At 36.7% G+C, this 14,793-nt stretch overlaps 2 protein-coding genes across 2 annotated transcripts in view; both read left to right on the forward strand.

Annotated features, from left to right (window-relative positions):
* Window positions 1–2,851: 2,851 nt before the first annotated feature.
* Window positions 2,852–10,694, forward strand: LOC134855099 (F-box/LRR-repeat protein 20-like). The gene is made up of 3 exons (XM_063871485.1): window positions 2,852–2,938; window positions 3,305–3,355; window positions 9,809–10,694. The coding sequence occupies exons 1-3, from the start codon at window positions 2,860–2,862 to the stop codon at window positions 10,630–10,632; spliced, it is 954 nt and encodes a 317-aa protein (XP_063727555.1). The 5' UTR covers window positions 2,852–2,859; the 3' UTR covers window positions 10,633–10,694.
* Window positions 10,695–10,953: 259 nt separating this feature from the next.
* LOC134854994 (kelch-like protein 12) overlaps window positions 10,954–14,793 on the forward strand; it is a 13,693-nt gene continuing 9,853 nt past the window's right edge. Inside the window, exons 1-4 of the mRNA XM_063871373.1 lie at window positions 10,954–11,149; window positions 11,737–11,877; window positions 12,350–12,503; window positions 13,790–14,007. Of these exons, the coding sequence (XP_063727443.1) occupies window positions 11,096–11,149; window positions 11,737–11,877; window positions 12,350–12,503; window positions 13,790–14,007 (567 nt within the window). The 5' untranslated portion in view covers window positions 10,954–11,095. The remainder of the gene's footprint in view (window positions 11,150–11,736; window positions 11,878–12,349; window positions 12,504–13,789; window positions 14,008–14,793) is intronic.

A 14,793-nucleotide genomic window follows, 5' to 3' on the forward strand; every position in this document is an offset into this window, starting at 1 on the left:
GAAAAATAGGCCCTATAACCATTGGCTCAAGAGTCAGGGACACTATCTCTTGTGTTTTTCTACCTCAAAACTGGTTCACTCTGGTTCAGCTAGATTCCGATCTTCTTTTGTAATCACCGTCTCCTATATCAAGGTGGGACAGCTCTACTCTAGTTTTCTACGATGGAAATTTCGAATAGCAATTTCCCACTGTGTATATTTGATAACTTTCCCGCAATTGTAATTCGGTCGTTCTGATTTTATATTTTATGTTTTCAGTTGTCGCGAGAAAACTGAGCATGACAGGCTGCATTCGCAATTTTGAAAAATAAAGCTCCATTCCAAAACCACGTATTTTTGTGTTCCTCAAGGTCAAACTTCCAGATATGACCGACTGGCACAATAGAAAGAAAAAACCGTAAAGTGCTGACAAAGGACAGTGAGTTAGATTTCCAGTTTAGGTGGATCATACCTTCATATTAATTAATTTAAGAAAAAACTAAAACACAAAAGGGAACCTTCCGTTTAGTTACGGTAAGTGCACAAGCTGGATAAGGCCATACCAGCGTTATAAAAATGCATAAATGATAATAATAATCATAATAATAATAATAATAATAATATTAATAATCATAATAATGAAGGATTTAGGATAAGTTCCAGGGGAATTGCTTCCCTGTCACTTTGAGTTTATTGAGTATCATAGAAATTCAGTTATGCAGTATTGATGCAGTTTGTGCAGTCGCAGCATAATCTCCAGGTGCAGGGGAGGTTTTCGTTGAATTTCGCAGTGAAGCATCGCCAGTAGATAGTTGACAGTTCTTTGCATTGCTTTGATTTGATGACATGCTCGTTGCCAAAAATCAGATTCGCATTTTTTCAGTCGGAAGCATTTGCTGGTATAAAAGGTATTGCGTGTGATCTTGTTATGCCTGTATCAATAATCTGTACATACTTCTCCCAATCAATGTCAGTTTTCGAGTTGATAATCCTAGCAAAAAGTAAAACTACATGCATTTCATGATATAATGACAGTGGTAGTAAGTGAAGTCTTTAAAGACGCGATTTATATGAAAGGTTGTTTGTGCCTAATTTCCAGATACTTGCTCGATGTTGAACCTTCTCAATGAGTGCCAGTTCAGACTTGGATGGTTTCCAAAGAGACGATGCATAGCTGATTATTGGCACTACATATCCTCTGTATGCATTCTTCTTAGTGCTTATGGTCGAGCTATTGGCTAGGTTACTTTTTAAAGAGAAGAAAGCTTTTAGCGATTAAGCGGATCTAGTTTTAGCGTGTTCCGTCCAAGACAGGTTGTTTGTGACTATAGTTTGTCCAAGATCTTTCATAAGATCCGTTCCTGGTATATTCTGTTTTTTTCATGCAAACAGACATACTGCCTTTAAACTGAAGGGTTTTGCATTTACTTAGGTTCAAACTCATAAAATTCTTGGAGCACCAGTTCCAATAAATCAGCATTAAATGCATGTTAATTAATAGTATACTTGCTCGTTTGAAACTAATTTCATGAAGAAGAAGAAGAAGAAAGAACACTTGAATTTCTATACAATAAAGAGCCGAGGCATCAGTGTAGCAAAGTGTAAATAATAAAATTGGTTATAAATTCATTGGTTACATCAAACAAAAACAAAACATCAGAAAACAAGCAATAAAAAAAATCGGTTACAGTTCGGAAATTGGTTGATTAAAGTATATGAAGTTTCGGATACTATAGAAAAATAAAGATTTAAGAATTAGGAACAAGCTGGTAATAAAACTTTACAAACAATTTTACAGATAGTCCAATTATACAGCGTATATACAGAGTATATACAGTTTCTCTTTCAAGCAATGTGTGAAAAATTCAACTGAATTAAAACATAGAGAACTAGCAAAAGCGGAAATCACGCCACGTATTTGTATTAGTACATATAGGATTGTTTCTCAATTCACTCACGTGAAATTCTTTCAATTTTTTCTTGAATTCTGTTTTCGATTTTTCTAAATTGCGCAAAATTATGGGCAGTGAATTCCATTTTTTAGAAGTCAAATGAAAAAATGATTTTTGTAGAGAAGCAGTCGAACAATGTTTGTCAAAAATAATTTGTTTCGTTCTTTCGTTGAGCCTATAATTGGCAGTCGGTAGTCTCAGTGTATTTTCAAAAGCCTTCTTTTTGTTTGTAAGATATTGGTATAAGTATGTTATACACTTTAACTCAATTCTTTTCTCGATTCCAATGAACGATTTGCTAATGCGAAGAAGGGAAGAAGATTTAAATTTCGATCTGAAATATGTTCTTTTTAGCGCCCAGTTCAACTGTTTCTCCAGAGATAGCATCAAAGTAGCATTAATTTGTTGTAAAAAAATTGCTGAATAGTCTAAATGTGATAAAACAAGACAATGAAGCAAGGCAACTAATGATAATGTCGGCAGTTGTTGTCCAATTGTATCAATAGTTTTAATCCCTTGGGCCATTTTTTGGAGAATTGTTTTGATTTGAGCATGAAAAGATAAACTTGAATCAAGAATTATGCCTAAATATTTGCATTCTGATTTTTTGGCTACATAATGCCCACTAATTACTAGTTTATCAGTATCCACATTTTTGCTATCATTTTTTTGAAAAAATGTTATAAATTTCAATTCGTCGTTCAAATTTCGGAAAGTTTCGAGGTCAAACATGTTGGCGATTAAAAGCGAAATTAAAAATAAGACATTAAAATGAACCGACTGATCGCTAGAAATTTTTGGTTTCTTTTTTGATAAAATGAACCGACTGATCGCTAGAAATTTTTGGTTTCATTTTGCAATTTAAGTGTTTATTTTTTTTTTCGTACAACAATATGACCGATATTTGTTATTTCAGATTCAAAATGTAATGAATTTAACCAGTCTGCCGGAACAGTTTCTGCTTGGTGTTTTTAACGAGTTGTCAACATATGAGAAGATTTGCCTAAGTAAAACATGTTCTCATTTCCGAGATTTACTGTTTTATCCTTCGCTATGGAAAAATTTTTGCTTGAAAGTTGAAAGAAAGTCCAAAAAGGGAGAAGAGGAAGCAAACATAGGCGTTAAATTGTTTTTTGAAAAGATACCATTTGACTCAGTTGTCCAAATAATCTGGAAATTGAACAATGTATACTTTGAAACGTTGCTTACATTGTGTATTAAACACAAAATGAGCCTCCAACATCTTCAAATAGTAGACGAAAAACTTAATAACGAGCAAATGACCAAATTATGCGATACATTGAAGAGTGATAATGAGAATACTTCATCGTCACTGAGCCATATTGGAATCACTGGCTCTTCTGTTTTCACAGGTGATGCGCTGATGTCGTTGCAAAGTGTCTCGAAGAGTTTGAATAGCTTAGGTATGATCATGATTTCTAGTACATTCTAATTTTTTACATGTAAAGTTTATATGGTTGCCTTTTATTGCATTTCAAATTATTATATTAAAAATTAGAGTTTTGTTCATTGTAAAGCTTCTGAATATTTGCTTCTTTCTCGCTCGTGTTTGCGAGATTGCAGCATCGTCTTTTTGATAATCCGCCTGAAGCACTTGCTCAGGAAAAACAATCAATGTTTAAGAGAACGTTTTCGATTGATTACAATCATCATCAGTCTAAAAAAGGAAAAACAATAAACGTACAATCCAAAGTGTACAAACAGAATAAAATCCAAATTGAAAAACATAAAAAACAGTATAAAAATAGCACCGAGAGATCTAAAAATATATAGATATTTTTAAGCCATCTTTGAAGATACAATAAAGATGTTTTTCTAAACCTTGACTGTGAGTTCGCGCGACCTGTATTCTTCTTTTCTGTTGATCCTTGGTTTGAGTCGGTTGATGTGGAGGGCCTCAAGCGTTAAAAGTTTGACAGTGTCGTTAGATCGATCTATGATCTTTGCCACCAAATTTTCTGTGTTGCCAACGCATTGTGTCATGTGTTCACCCACTGGAGTAGAGATCCGCGAATGCTCGCTAAGGCGTGTGGTGAGGTGTCGGGTTGTCTGCCCAACATAGCTGGCACTACAGCCAGGACAAGTGATATGATACACCACATTACTACAGAGATGATTCGGGATCTTGGATTTTAGAGAGGGGACAGCAGTTTTCAGTTTCCGGGTATTGAAAATAACAGGGAGACGAGTGATATTGTTCAAACGTCTTCGAAACATCACTCACAGTGCCTCTGTATTGCAAAGTGAAAATTGTTGACAGGCCTTTGTCTTTCTTCTGCATGTCCCTGATGTTGATTTTCGGCCCCAGCAGTTTATCAATAGTTTCTCTGACGATGGGTTCGTAGAATTGGGGTGGATACTGGTTTGCTTCCCATATCTTCTTTGCCTTTTGAATACCAGTATGGAAATTGCTCCATGTCGATGTGTCATTATAGATGCGGTGAATGCAGCCCTGAATCATGTTGCGGTTGTAACCAATTGGTGCAAGGGCTCTGAAGGAAAGGATCAGTCCAGTATCTGCGGGTTTCTGATACCAACGCGTACTCACACTTGCATCCTGGCATTTTACGAACATGTCCAAAAAAGGGATACCGTTGTCTCTCAAGCTTTCGATAGTAAAATTCCAAGTTGTGATGAAGCGTCTTGACCCTGTCTAAGATGCTGTCGCTAGAGTCACTCTGCGCAGATCTCAAGATATCGTCTTCATAGCGTCCGAAGATTTTTGCTGTTTCCCTAATGGCCGGAACAGTCTCCTCTTCTTGGCACTTGGCAGACGGGACACATGGTTTTATCATCAGTCGCAGATCTTTCTTGCTCAGTATAGATGGAAGTGGTTCATCTGAGGCAATGTCATCTTCAAACCGCTTCTGTTTGAATGTCATCTTCAAACATTGGCCAGAATAACCGCCATTGCAGCACCCATTGCGACTCCATCCTTTTGAACGTACCATTTATCACCACACATGAAGTTGACATCAGTAACTGACAGTTGCATGAGTTGCTTGCATGTATCTCTGTCGATTTCAGGGACCGAGTCAGAGTTGTAAAGCACGTGGCAAGCTATGTCAATGGCCTCCGCAACTGGTACGTTACTGTAGAGACTTTGCACGTCTAAAGAAAAATTCTCCTCCTCGTCCAGCAATTGTACGTCCGTGAGTCTCTTTTTCATGTCAGTGGTGGATGTTACAATATTGGCACCAGGGACCCGACTGAACAAATTAGCAAGCCACTTGTTGATCTTATCATAGCAGCTACCAGGTAAAGAGAGCACCGGTCCAAGGGGGCTGCTTCTTTGTGTACTTTTGCCAATCCATATAACCTGGCCGGCTGGGCACCTGTAGAATGAAGGTGTTGATAGAGCGACATTGGAATCTTCTCACTGTCGGCAAATTGTTTCAGTGTTCTGTTGAACTGGTCTTCCACTTTCAAAGTAATCTTATTCTGTGAGATGGGCAAGATCTCAAATCGAGGGCAGTTTAGGATGTCATCCAACTTAGAAAAGTAGTCAGCGTCGGACATCAGGCAAAAACCAGCTCCTTTGTCGAACGGTACGGCTTTGATGTTCTCTTTCCGAAGATAGCTATTTACTTTTCTATAATTAGGGTCTTCTCTTTGTTTCTTCATTGCTTTTAGGTACCACACGGTGAGTGCGTTCACTTCATTCAACTTGTCATTCTCCATATTATTAGTTTTCAAGTTGTAGAGGAGACGATCCACATCTGCTAAGAAGTGTAAGTCGTTAAACTTGTCGCGCACTGGGTGTTTCGGAGCCAACGATAAGTAGTCAAGCACTAGATCTGGCACTTTGATGTCTCCCACAATCCTGACAGTTTTATTTACATTTTGGAGGGGTTTTTCTTGTTCGCTGGAAAGACTCTCAAGCTTTCTGCGGTGCCGATCTTTTAATTCAGACACCAGTTCGCGCATGTACTTTCTTGTATGGAACATTATGGAAGGGCAGTGGACTCAGAGACGTGCTTGAGAAACTTATTGCGTGCGTTACCAAGTTTCTCTTTGACTACTAGGACTCGAGCACTGGCAGTGCTTATCTCTTTCTTCAATAGTTTCCTGTGGAAGTTATGAACGATGGTAGGCTCAAAACAACCGTTGCTGGGAATACGGAACTTGAGAAGTAGTCAGCGTCGGACATCAGGCAAAAAACAGCTCCTTTGTCGAACGGTACGGCTTTGATGTTCTCTTTCCGAAGATAGCTATTTACTTTTCTATAATTAGGGTCTTCTTTTTGTTTCTTCATTGCTTTAATGTACCACACGGTGAGTGCGTTCACTTTATTCAACTTGTCATTCTCCATATTATTAGTTTTCAAGTTGTAGAGGAGACGATCCACATCTGCTAAGAAGTGTAAGTCGTTAAACTTGTCGCGCACTGGGTGTTTCGGAGCTAACGATAAGTAGTCAAGCACTAGATCTGGCACTTTGATGTCTCCCACAATCCTGACAGTTTTATTTACATTTTGGAGGGGTTTTTCTTGTTCGCTGGAAAGACTCCCAAGCTTTCTGCGGTGCCGATCTTTTAATTCAGACACTAGTTCGCGCATGTATGTTCTAGTATGGAACATTATGGAAGGGCAGTGGCCTCAGAGACGTGCTTGAGAAACTTATTGCGTGCGTTACCAAGTTTCTCTTTGACTACTAGGACTCGAGCACTGGCAGTGCTTATCTCTTTCTTCAATAGTTTACTGTGGAAGTTATGAACGATGGTAGGCTCAAAACAACCATTGCTGGGAATACGGAACTTGAGAAATCGTGGGGTCAAATCGTTTCTCAGACAAGAGTGAAGGAAGTCAACACGGTACTTGTTATGTATGTGCTTACGCAAGCTACGTTGATATCGCACAAAATATCTCAAAGTGTCGTTTTTCTTCCAGATTCTCGCCAAGTATGGTAGAGGGACAAGTAAATAGACCATGTTCAGAGAAGCAAAAACACAGATAAAGAACCAGACAAGCACGGGACAGAGAACACGACGGGCGCAAAGAACGAGCCTGCGCGCCTCCGAGGAGCCGAGCCCCTCTGGAGTCAACAAAGGCACGAAAGAAAAAACCGCCTTACCTCTACTGTGTTCCTGCTTTCTTCTTGTTTCGACTTTTCTTAGATAGTTTCCGTTTCTTCGACCTCGACTTTTTCACCAGTTGTTCTAGTTTGGACTGAAATCTTAATATAAGGGATACAAATGTCAATTCAATATGCTGATTTGGGTGAAGTACATTCAGTTCCTCTTTGTATTCAGGCTTCCTCAGATTCCTTTTTGATGACAAGAGTCGTTTTGTGTGCAAAACTAAAATACCAGTTGTCACCAGCGCTTCGAAGATGTCTTGCGTTCCACACCGTCTCGTGTATATGATACACTTGATCCCGTTCTTGAACTGCAAGAGGATCTGAAGCAACTTGTTTACGTCAAGTGCAGTGTTGTTATTGCTGCGGTGTTTAGAAATCGAATTGTTAATGACGTCGTGCCAAATAACGATATTAGACACTTCCTTCAAATTTCCTTTCACCAGCAGTTTCTGCAAGGCTTTCCTGAAGAACTTCGATTGATTCTAAAGGATTCTTTGCACGGAGTATGGAGGGAATGCGGGCGCCTTTGTACCCTAAGATTAGGAGGGTAGATTTTAATTGACAGTTCTCTGGATGCTTCAAAATCGACTTGATTTGTTCATAAAAGTTTGCCGATGTTTTTATATAGCGTTGATATGACCCTATCCAACCTATGCAAGGACCGTTGCATGACCGAAAGGCCCATTTTAATTGACCCCTTTTTTTACACAAACAGCGACGAGCAGATTTATGATTTTCTGTCATATTTTCCCGATAATCGATTTGCCAGCGGGAATTTAGACTTTCGGGAATTTAAAAATTTGACAGCGGGAATTTAAAAATTTCATCTCGCTAGCCAATTAATGCTTTTTCATTGCTCTCTTCTCTTTTTTAATTGCTGCTTTTGAGGTGTCTGAAACGTTTCGCAGAATATAGTTCATTCTTTTTCGCAGGCGGTCTTGCTGGCTTTGGAGGCTCGATGCTGGCTATGATAGGCACGGCACAATCACAACGAGGGGTGTCTTTATATAGAGATTCTGCCCATAAAGACATTTTCGGTTCTGAGGTCCCGTCAGAAAGTCTCATTTTGTCCATCTGTGGCGATATCTTTTTCTCATTGTTTACGGGTTTTCTTACTGGGAGTATCAAGTTGTTCAATATCGTTCGGTTTTTTTGGTTTTTTAAATATTATTTAAAAAGTTAATACTATTTTTTGGTTGTGTTTTTAATGAATGCTACTGCATAACATAATGTTTGCCATTCAGGATAGGCGTTAGTAGATATATCTTATACTATGTGTATCCTCGCTCAAATTGAATTGTTAAATAAAGAAAGAAAAAATTTATTTCTCAAAATAATTGTTCAGTAAGGTTATAAAACATCAGATAATAAGACTTGGAGAGGACAACCAGTGGGATCCTAGGATCCATCAAGCGTCCGCGCTAAAATGTTTTGAAAGTTAACAATTTTAAAAAGAAACCAGGATAGCCGTTTACTGTGCAAGTAGCACAGAATATTCCGACCATAGCCTTTGAAGAAGTTTTTTTTTCCCCAAAAAGCATTAAATCTCCAAAAACTAATTTTACTGGAGAAAAAATAAAATTAAGCATAAATAAGCTATTGTAAACGGCCTAAATTAAGAAATTAAGCAGAAGTAAGCGTGATATATCACTCAACCCAGTCCGATGATTATTTCTGGTAGCTGAATTTGCGCGGAAAATGAAAAGAAAAAAAACAAAAAAGCAGACCCGCATACAAAGTTCCTCCCCATTTTCAATGGTCGGAACAAAAATTAAGAAACAAAAACGTGTCTTTTTAAGAGCAAAAAAATCTTAATCATCATGCAAACATACATAGAAAGCAAGCAGAGCCGGGATCAAATGTTTGTCGGTATCTATCACGCTACAAAAGTCAGCACTTATGTAATAAAAATAGAGAGACGAACCTTTTTACTGAACAAACGCGTTTATTTTTTTTTTACTTTTCGAAGTTTTGAATAATGTTATTTTTGAAGCCTCGAAGTGATTTTAACAGGATCTAAAGGACTTCACTAGCTACGTGCACGTTTTCCATGTTTAAGCGTTTGTTTTGCCCTTTAATCAAATTGAAAGTTTTTTTCAACGTTTTTTCTTTTGGATATACTGAGAAAATTTCTTGCAGGTGCGATATCTGTTACTTCATTTTATTTTTAATTTATGTTGTATAAATTGAGTAGAGTATTACCTTTTCAATGATTTTTTGCGCTACAGCAAAGCGAACTCTTTTTCATTTTCTACGAGAATTTGCAAAAAATAGATTTATGATAATAACTGTTTAATAATAAAGTAAACATAATGTGGTTCCTGCGAATCGGAGGGGAGCTATCAGTTGGCCTTAACATTCCTATCAAGGATAGTCCATTTGTATTGTCTCCACACATTCCAGACTGTGTTATTTTGTTGAGTGGATCTCGTTTTTGCGACTCAAGGCCGTTTTTTAGCGTCTAGAACTTTCACGTGGTACCACTATTGCAGCCGAAATTGGCCATGCTGTGGTAGACCTGACGCTAGAGGTCAAGTGAGAGTTCGTCCTCACACACTATCATTGCCATAGCATGGGATCGAATACTATTTCAAAGTCAACGCCTTACCACTATGCTAAGGCTGCTCGAGTGGTTCAGCGCAATCAATGGTTTCATCTGAAAAATTTGTTGCAAACAGATGGTAGCAAAAATTTGTGCGAGAATGTGGATTTCGGTTTGCAGTTGTTTTTGATTCTATTGACACCTAAGACTTGATAAAGCAGTTTTGTGCATTTCAGATTTCTCCTACACGAACCGAATCAGCGATGAGCAGTTTTATGGTTTTTTGTCATGTTTTCCCGATAATCAGTTCATCAGCGTGAATATAGACAACGTGAATTGGATCGAAAACAAATCAATCTGTCTACTGACGGAAAAGAACAGCATGTCACTGCAGTTTCTGAACATTGACGGAGAAAGCAATACTGACGCTGTGTTCGATTGGATTGCAAAATGTTGCAATCTAAAATCTCTAATTGTCAATTTTGCTCAGGGGCTTACCGATGAAGCGTTAAACAAGCTGTCATCGTCTCAAATTCTACACGAAATTTGTCTGAGAAAGGGCAACAATTTCACTAACGAAGGATTGTCGATTTTTCTTTCAACTTTAGATTTCTCTCAACTGCAGGATTTGAATCTTTCAGAATGCAGCAATTTATCAAACGGTGGAGCCTTTTTAATTGCGACTAATTGTCCAAATTTGAAAAATTTATCACTCTGTTGGTGCTGGGAAATTGACGAAACTGGAATTATACCAATTGTAACTACCTGTAATAAAATGGAAACTATGGATTTAACTGGCATGCATCAGCTAACAGGAGAGTGTTTTCTGCTCATTCCAGAAACAATGCCAAATTTGCGACATTTGAAACTGGAAATGTGCAATAATATCCAAGATGATATTTTAAATATGATAGTTATAAGAATGAAGGGTAAACTGGAGGTTATAAATTACTACTTTGAAACTATTGTTTATGATGATATTAGCAACGCCGATTATTTGGAAACTATGTTTATGTTGAGCGAACTGAATTCGGTCGGAGCAGAAATTTCAGATGATTAATTGTAAATTGTAAATACTAATTTTGTTAAGTCTTGTAGATCAGTTGGATTCAAAAATCGGTATGAGGCCAAGCTCGTTTTTTTATAGGAATCACAAAGTAATGAGATGCATTTGCGATCTGATCTTCCTTTCAGCCAATCAGAATCACAGCACAAAGTCATATTCTCCAATGCGATCAAATACGGATTTGAACATACTTTGATAGTCTATTCGTGATTTGTGTGTGTGTGTGTGTGTGGGGGGGGGATATGTTTAGCTCTTAGGCATCTGTGTTAGTTAGGATAGAGCAACTATATGTTATCTTTTTACTGTTTCAGATTGCGAGATGAGAGCAAGCTAACCACGGATGAAAACACAAAACTTGCTCCGTCAAATCTGCATTGGAATTTTTGTCTTATAAGTAGACAAGAATGAAGAGTTAAGGTATGAATTGAAGCGAATAGTAACATTGTGTGGTTTGGCGATGGTGATCAAGATGGAATTGTGCCACTTCATATCCGACCATCAAGCAAAAGAGGTAAGCTTCGGGACCATTTTTTTAAACAAATTTTCAGCCAAGCTGAATGCATTATTTTATGTACACTTCACATAATTACCCTGGAATTGCGTTTAGTAATTGTAAGACAACTAATCAATTAAGCCATGCGAGACGCACGAAAATGGACATTGTTTGTCTAATGGAGATCTCGTAAGTTGGGGTTTTTTATGATAAATTATTGATCATATAAATGATTTTTGAAAAAGTTTTATGAAAAGTTTCATTATCCTCCATTTATTTCATATTTATCCATTTAAAGAGTTCAATTCTTTCTTTCTTTGCTTTTTCTTTTTGGATCTGTTTTAAAATTACCCCTCTTCCCTTCAAGGAGGGGGGCAATTGTTAAGTGAGTTAAGTTAGTAGAATTGATTGAATTTGATTAAATTTGAAATGATTGAATTTGATCAAATTTGAAATGATTCAATTTGAAATGATTAAATTTGAAATGATTGAATTTGAGTAAATTTGAAATGATTACAGTTGAAATGATTGAATTTGGAAGGTACTGAAAACAATCTTTTTAATTATTGCATCACAGTCTTGATTGGGTTCATTCTCCAATCCAGGTGGTGCGATCTATGAATCAGCTGCGTAAGTTAAATGCTCTGTGTGACGTGGAACTGGTGGTGGACTTCGAGAGGTTCCCAGCCCACAGAGTGTTGCTGGCCTCCTGTTCAGACTACTTCAGGGCCATGTTCACAAACACAGTCAGTGCTAGTCTTTTTCATAGCGATAGTTTTTACTCAATTAAAAGGCGGACTTAAAACAAATTGTTCTAAGGTATTTTTTTTGTGTGTGGTGTTTTTGAACCTTTTTCAATCAAATTAGTGTCTGGATTTCTGAATTTGACCTGTTTAAAAAGCAGTGTTTAATAAATCGTTATGTTATTTTTATTGTTTAACGACCAAATGTTGTCATCTGGACCTCTGAAATTGAAGAAGAACTTCAGATCAAGGAGTTCTGTTGAATTTGTGGTCTGCGATATATTGTATGCATCGCTGTTGACACAAAAGATATCGATATGACATTAATGTCGTTGATTAAATTCAGAGATGTTTAAATATATTTTTTTCTGGTATATTGGTTTTGATTACTTCTGGTAAATTCGAGAATCTCCGAATAATTGTAATCATAATCGGAGTCAACGCAATAAATTTTTGATACAAAGTTTGTATTCAGATGTGCGAGTCTGCTCGCACGTCAGTTCCGATCAAAAATGTCTCTCCTTGTGTGATGAGGATCATCTTGGACTATGTCTATGCGGAGTCTATCACCATCAACGCAGACAATGTGCAGGAACTACTCCCCGCTGCCTCCCTCTTGCAACTACACTGTGAGTTCCCTCACCTGAAAAAAAAGAAAAGAAAATTTGAATTATAAAAAGACATTGTGATCAGGAATTGAGTTAATTATATCAAAAATAATGTCAAAAATGAAAATTTCTAGAAAGTGAATCAGATTTTAAAAAAGGTATATTGTTCGTGTTTCAAAGATGAAAAATAAAAATCGGCAATGGTCATGGTTTTTTTACCCTTAAAATAATTTAATCAAACGGTTTATTGGCTAGTATGCAATAATTGCAGTGGTAATCGCCAAAATATAGTGAGCTCAGAAATTTAGGACAGGTTTTGCAGTGTTTCAAGGTGCTAAACTCAATTTTAAATTTGAAGCATTTCTTTGATGTTATCGCTTTTATCGGATCGAAGAGGAAAAAGCTTTCAAATTACTAAGTAAAACAGTTAAATGGTCGATTTTTTGTTAGTACGTTGAAATTTGTCAATAAACAAATAACTTCTTCCGTGCAGCTAAATAACCCCTTCAGCTCACATAGCACGTGGGAGCGAAAGATCTAAACTACCCCAAACGGATAACGGAGGATCGCACCAAATCGCAAGAACAATTCAGTCGAGTCCAGTATTAAAACAACTTTCAAGTACCCAACTATAGTGGCATGCTCTACCTATCACGTCCGGGGCCAATAACACTGGACTATGGGCGAGACGAAACTACTAACCCAAAAATATAATTGAACCCATTATAATCTACAATCATTATAATTCAGAAAAAAGACACTAAATCATCTAGCAATAATAAAATGTTAACAGAAAGTAATAACAGTTTAACAATAGTCAGTGAACAATGGAATATAGGTGTAACTTAATTCACGCAATATCAGGTACCAGACAATATCGGAATGGGCTGACTGATATATCATATTAAACGGTCGTGATTTAAACGGTTTGAAATTGTTGATTATTAGTTATATTTTGATGGAATAAATTGTGCGAGAGTGCTTGTTATAGGCGTGTATCTTTTTATCTGAACTGCGAAATGTTTGTTCTTGTCGTTTTTTCAGTGAGAAAATTTTTGTGCCTTTTTGGAAAAAAAATTCTATGAAATCAAAAAAAAAATTTCTACAAAAACAAAGTATTCTGTTAAGTGATACAGCAAAGTAGTCTTCTGTTTTTCGATTAGAATTTTTGGTTAAAACTTTTTGTTATAGAAATTTTGTGCTATTTACACAGCAAACGCTTATCCGTTATTATCAATTGTTTTACGGAGCTTACAATAATTTCTTAATGCCTGTCAAAATAGTTATGGTTTTATTATTTGTTCCAGCCATTCAACAAGCTTGCTGTGAATTTTTGGAACGGCAACTGGACTCATCAAACTGTCTAGGCATCAAAGCATTCGCAGACACTCACAACTGTACTGAGCTGTCCCAGTCAGCCGAAAAGTTCATCTGTCAGAATTTTGTCGAAGTCATCAAACATGAAGAATTTCTGAATTTGAGTAAAGAAGATTTGGAGGGATTGATCAAACGTGAAAACATTGCCGTGAGTAAATCTGAGATTGTACATCTTTCTAGACTAATTTGCGATACCATGGTGGCAGAGGGTGAAGACACGAACTGACCACTAGCTCAATAAAGATCGTGACCGTTTTTTCTCGAACAATTTGGCTGCAATTTTTATTGCAATATATATTTTTTCAAGCTTTAAGGACTTTTTTTCAAGCTTTAACGACTTTTTTTTCAAGCTTTAACGACTTTTTTTCAAGCTTTCAAGGTTCTCAATTGCTATGAAGGTACCTGTAATATGACTTCTATTTAATACATTTTTACAAAATATAACATTATAATGGTGTTTTTTTTCGAGGTAACAGTAACGAACTGATATTCACTTCAATAGGTCTTGATGATTTTTTTTTCAAGAAAGTCTTCAAAAACGTTTTCACGCTCAAATTGATTTTTCTCGGTTTGAAATGATTTTTTAAAATTTCTTTTCGTTTAACTGTTAAATGAAGGTAAATTTCTCTATCGAGCAGCAAAAGTGAAATGGTCACGATGAACAAGAATGGCTTCGTTTCAAAAATGGGTTCAATTTTTTGAATTCCCAGCGCAACAAAAAAGTTGCATATTGACCCAGTTTCCTCTAAATGGGTTAACCTTACAAAAAAGTTCCAATCGTAAATAGTATATGAAATTCAAAGAGCTTTCAAATTGGTGTAAATTTTTTCGAAAGTTGAAAAATTTTCGATTAACTTTTTTTTCGTTTCCATGTTTTTTTTAACACTTTTCCTACTGTTTTTTTTGGCTATGTTAGAAGATTTTGATTCCAACC

The sequence above is a fragment of the Symsagittifera roscoffensis genome, chromosome 10, assembly GCF_963678635.1.
Source record: "Symsagittifera roscoffensis chromosome 10, txSymRosc1.1, whole genome shotgun sequence".
Taxonomy (NCBI): domain Eukaryota; kingdom Metazoa; phylum Xenacoelomorpha; order Acoela; family Convolutidae; genus Symsagittifera; species Symsagittifera roscoffensis.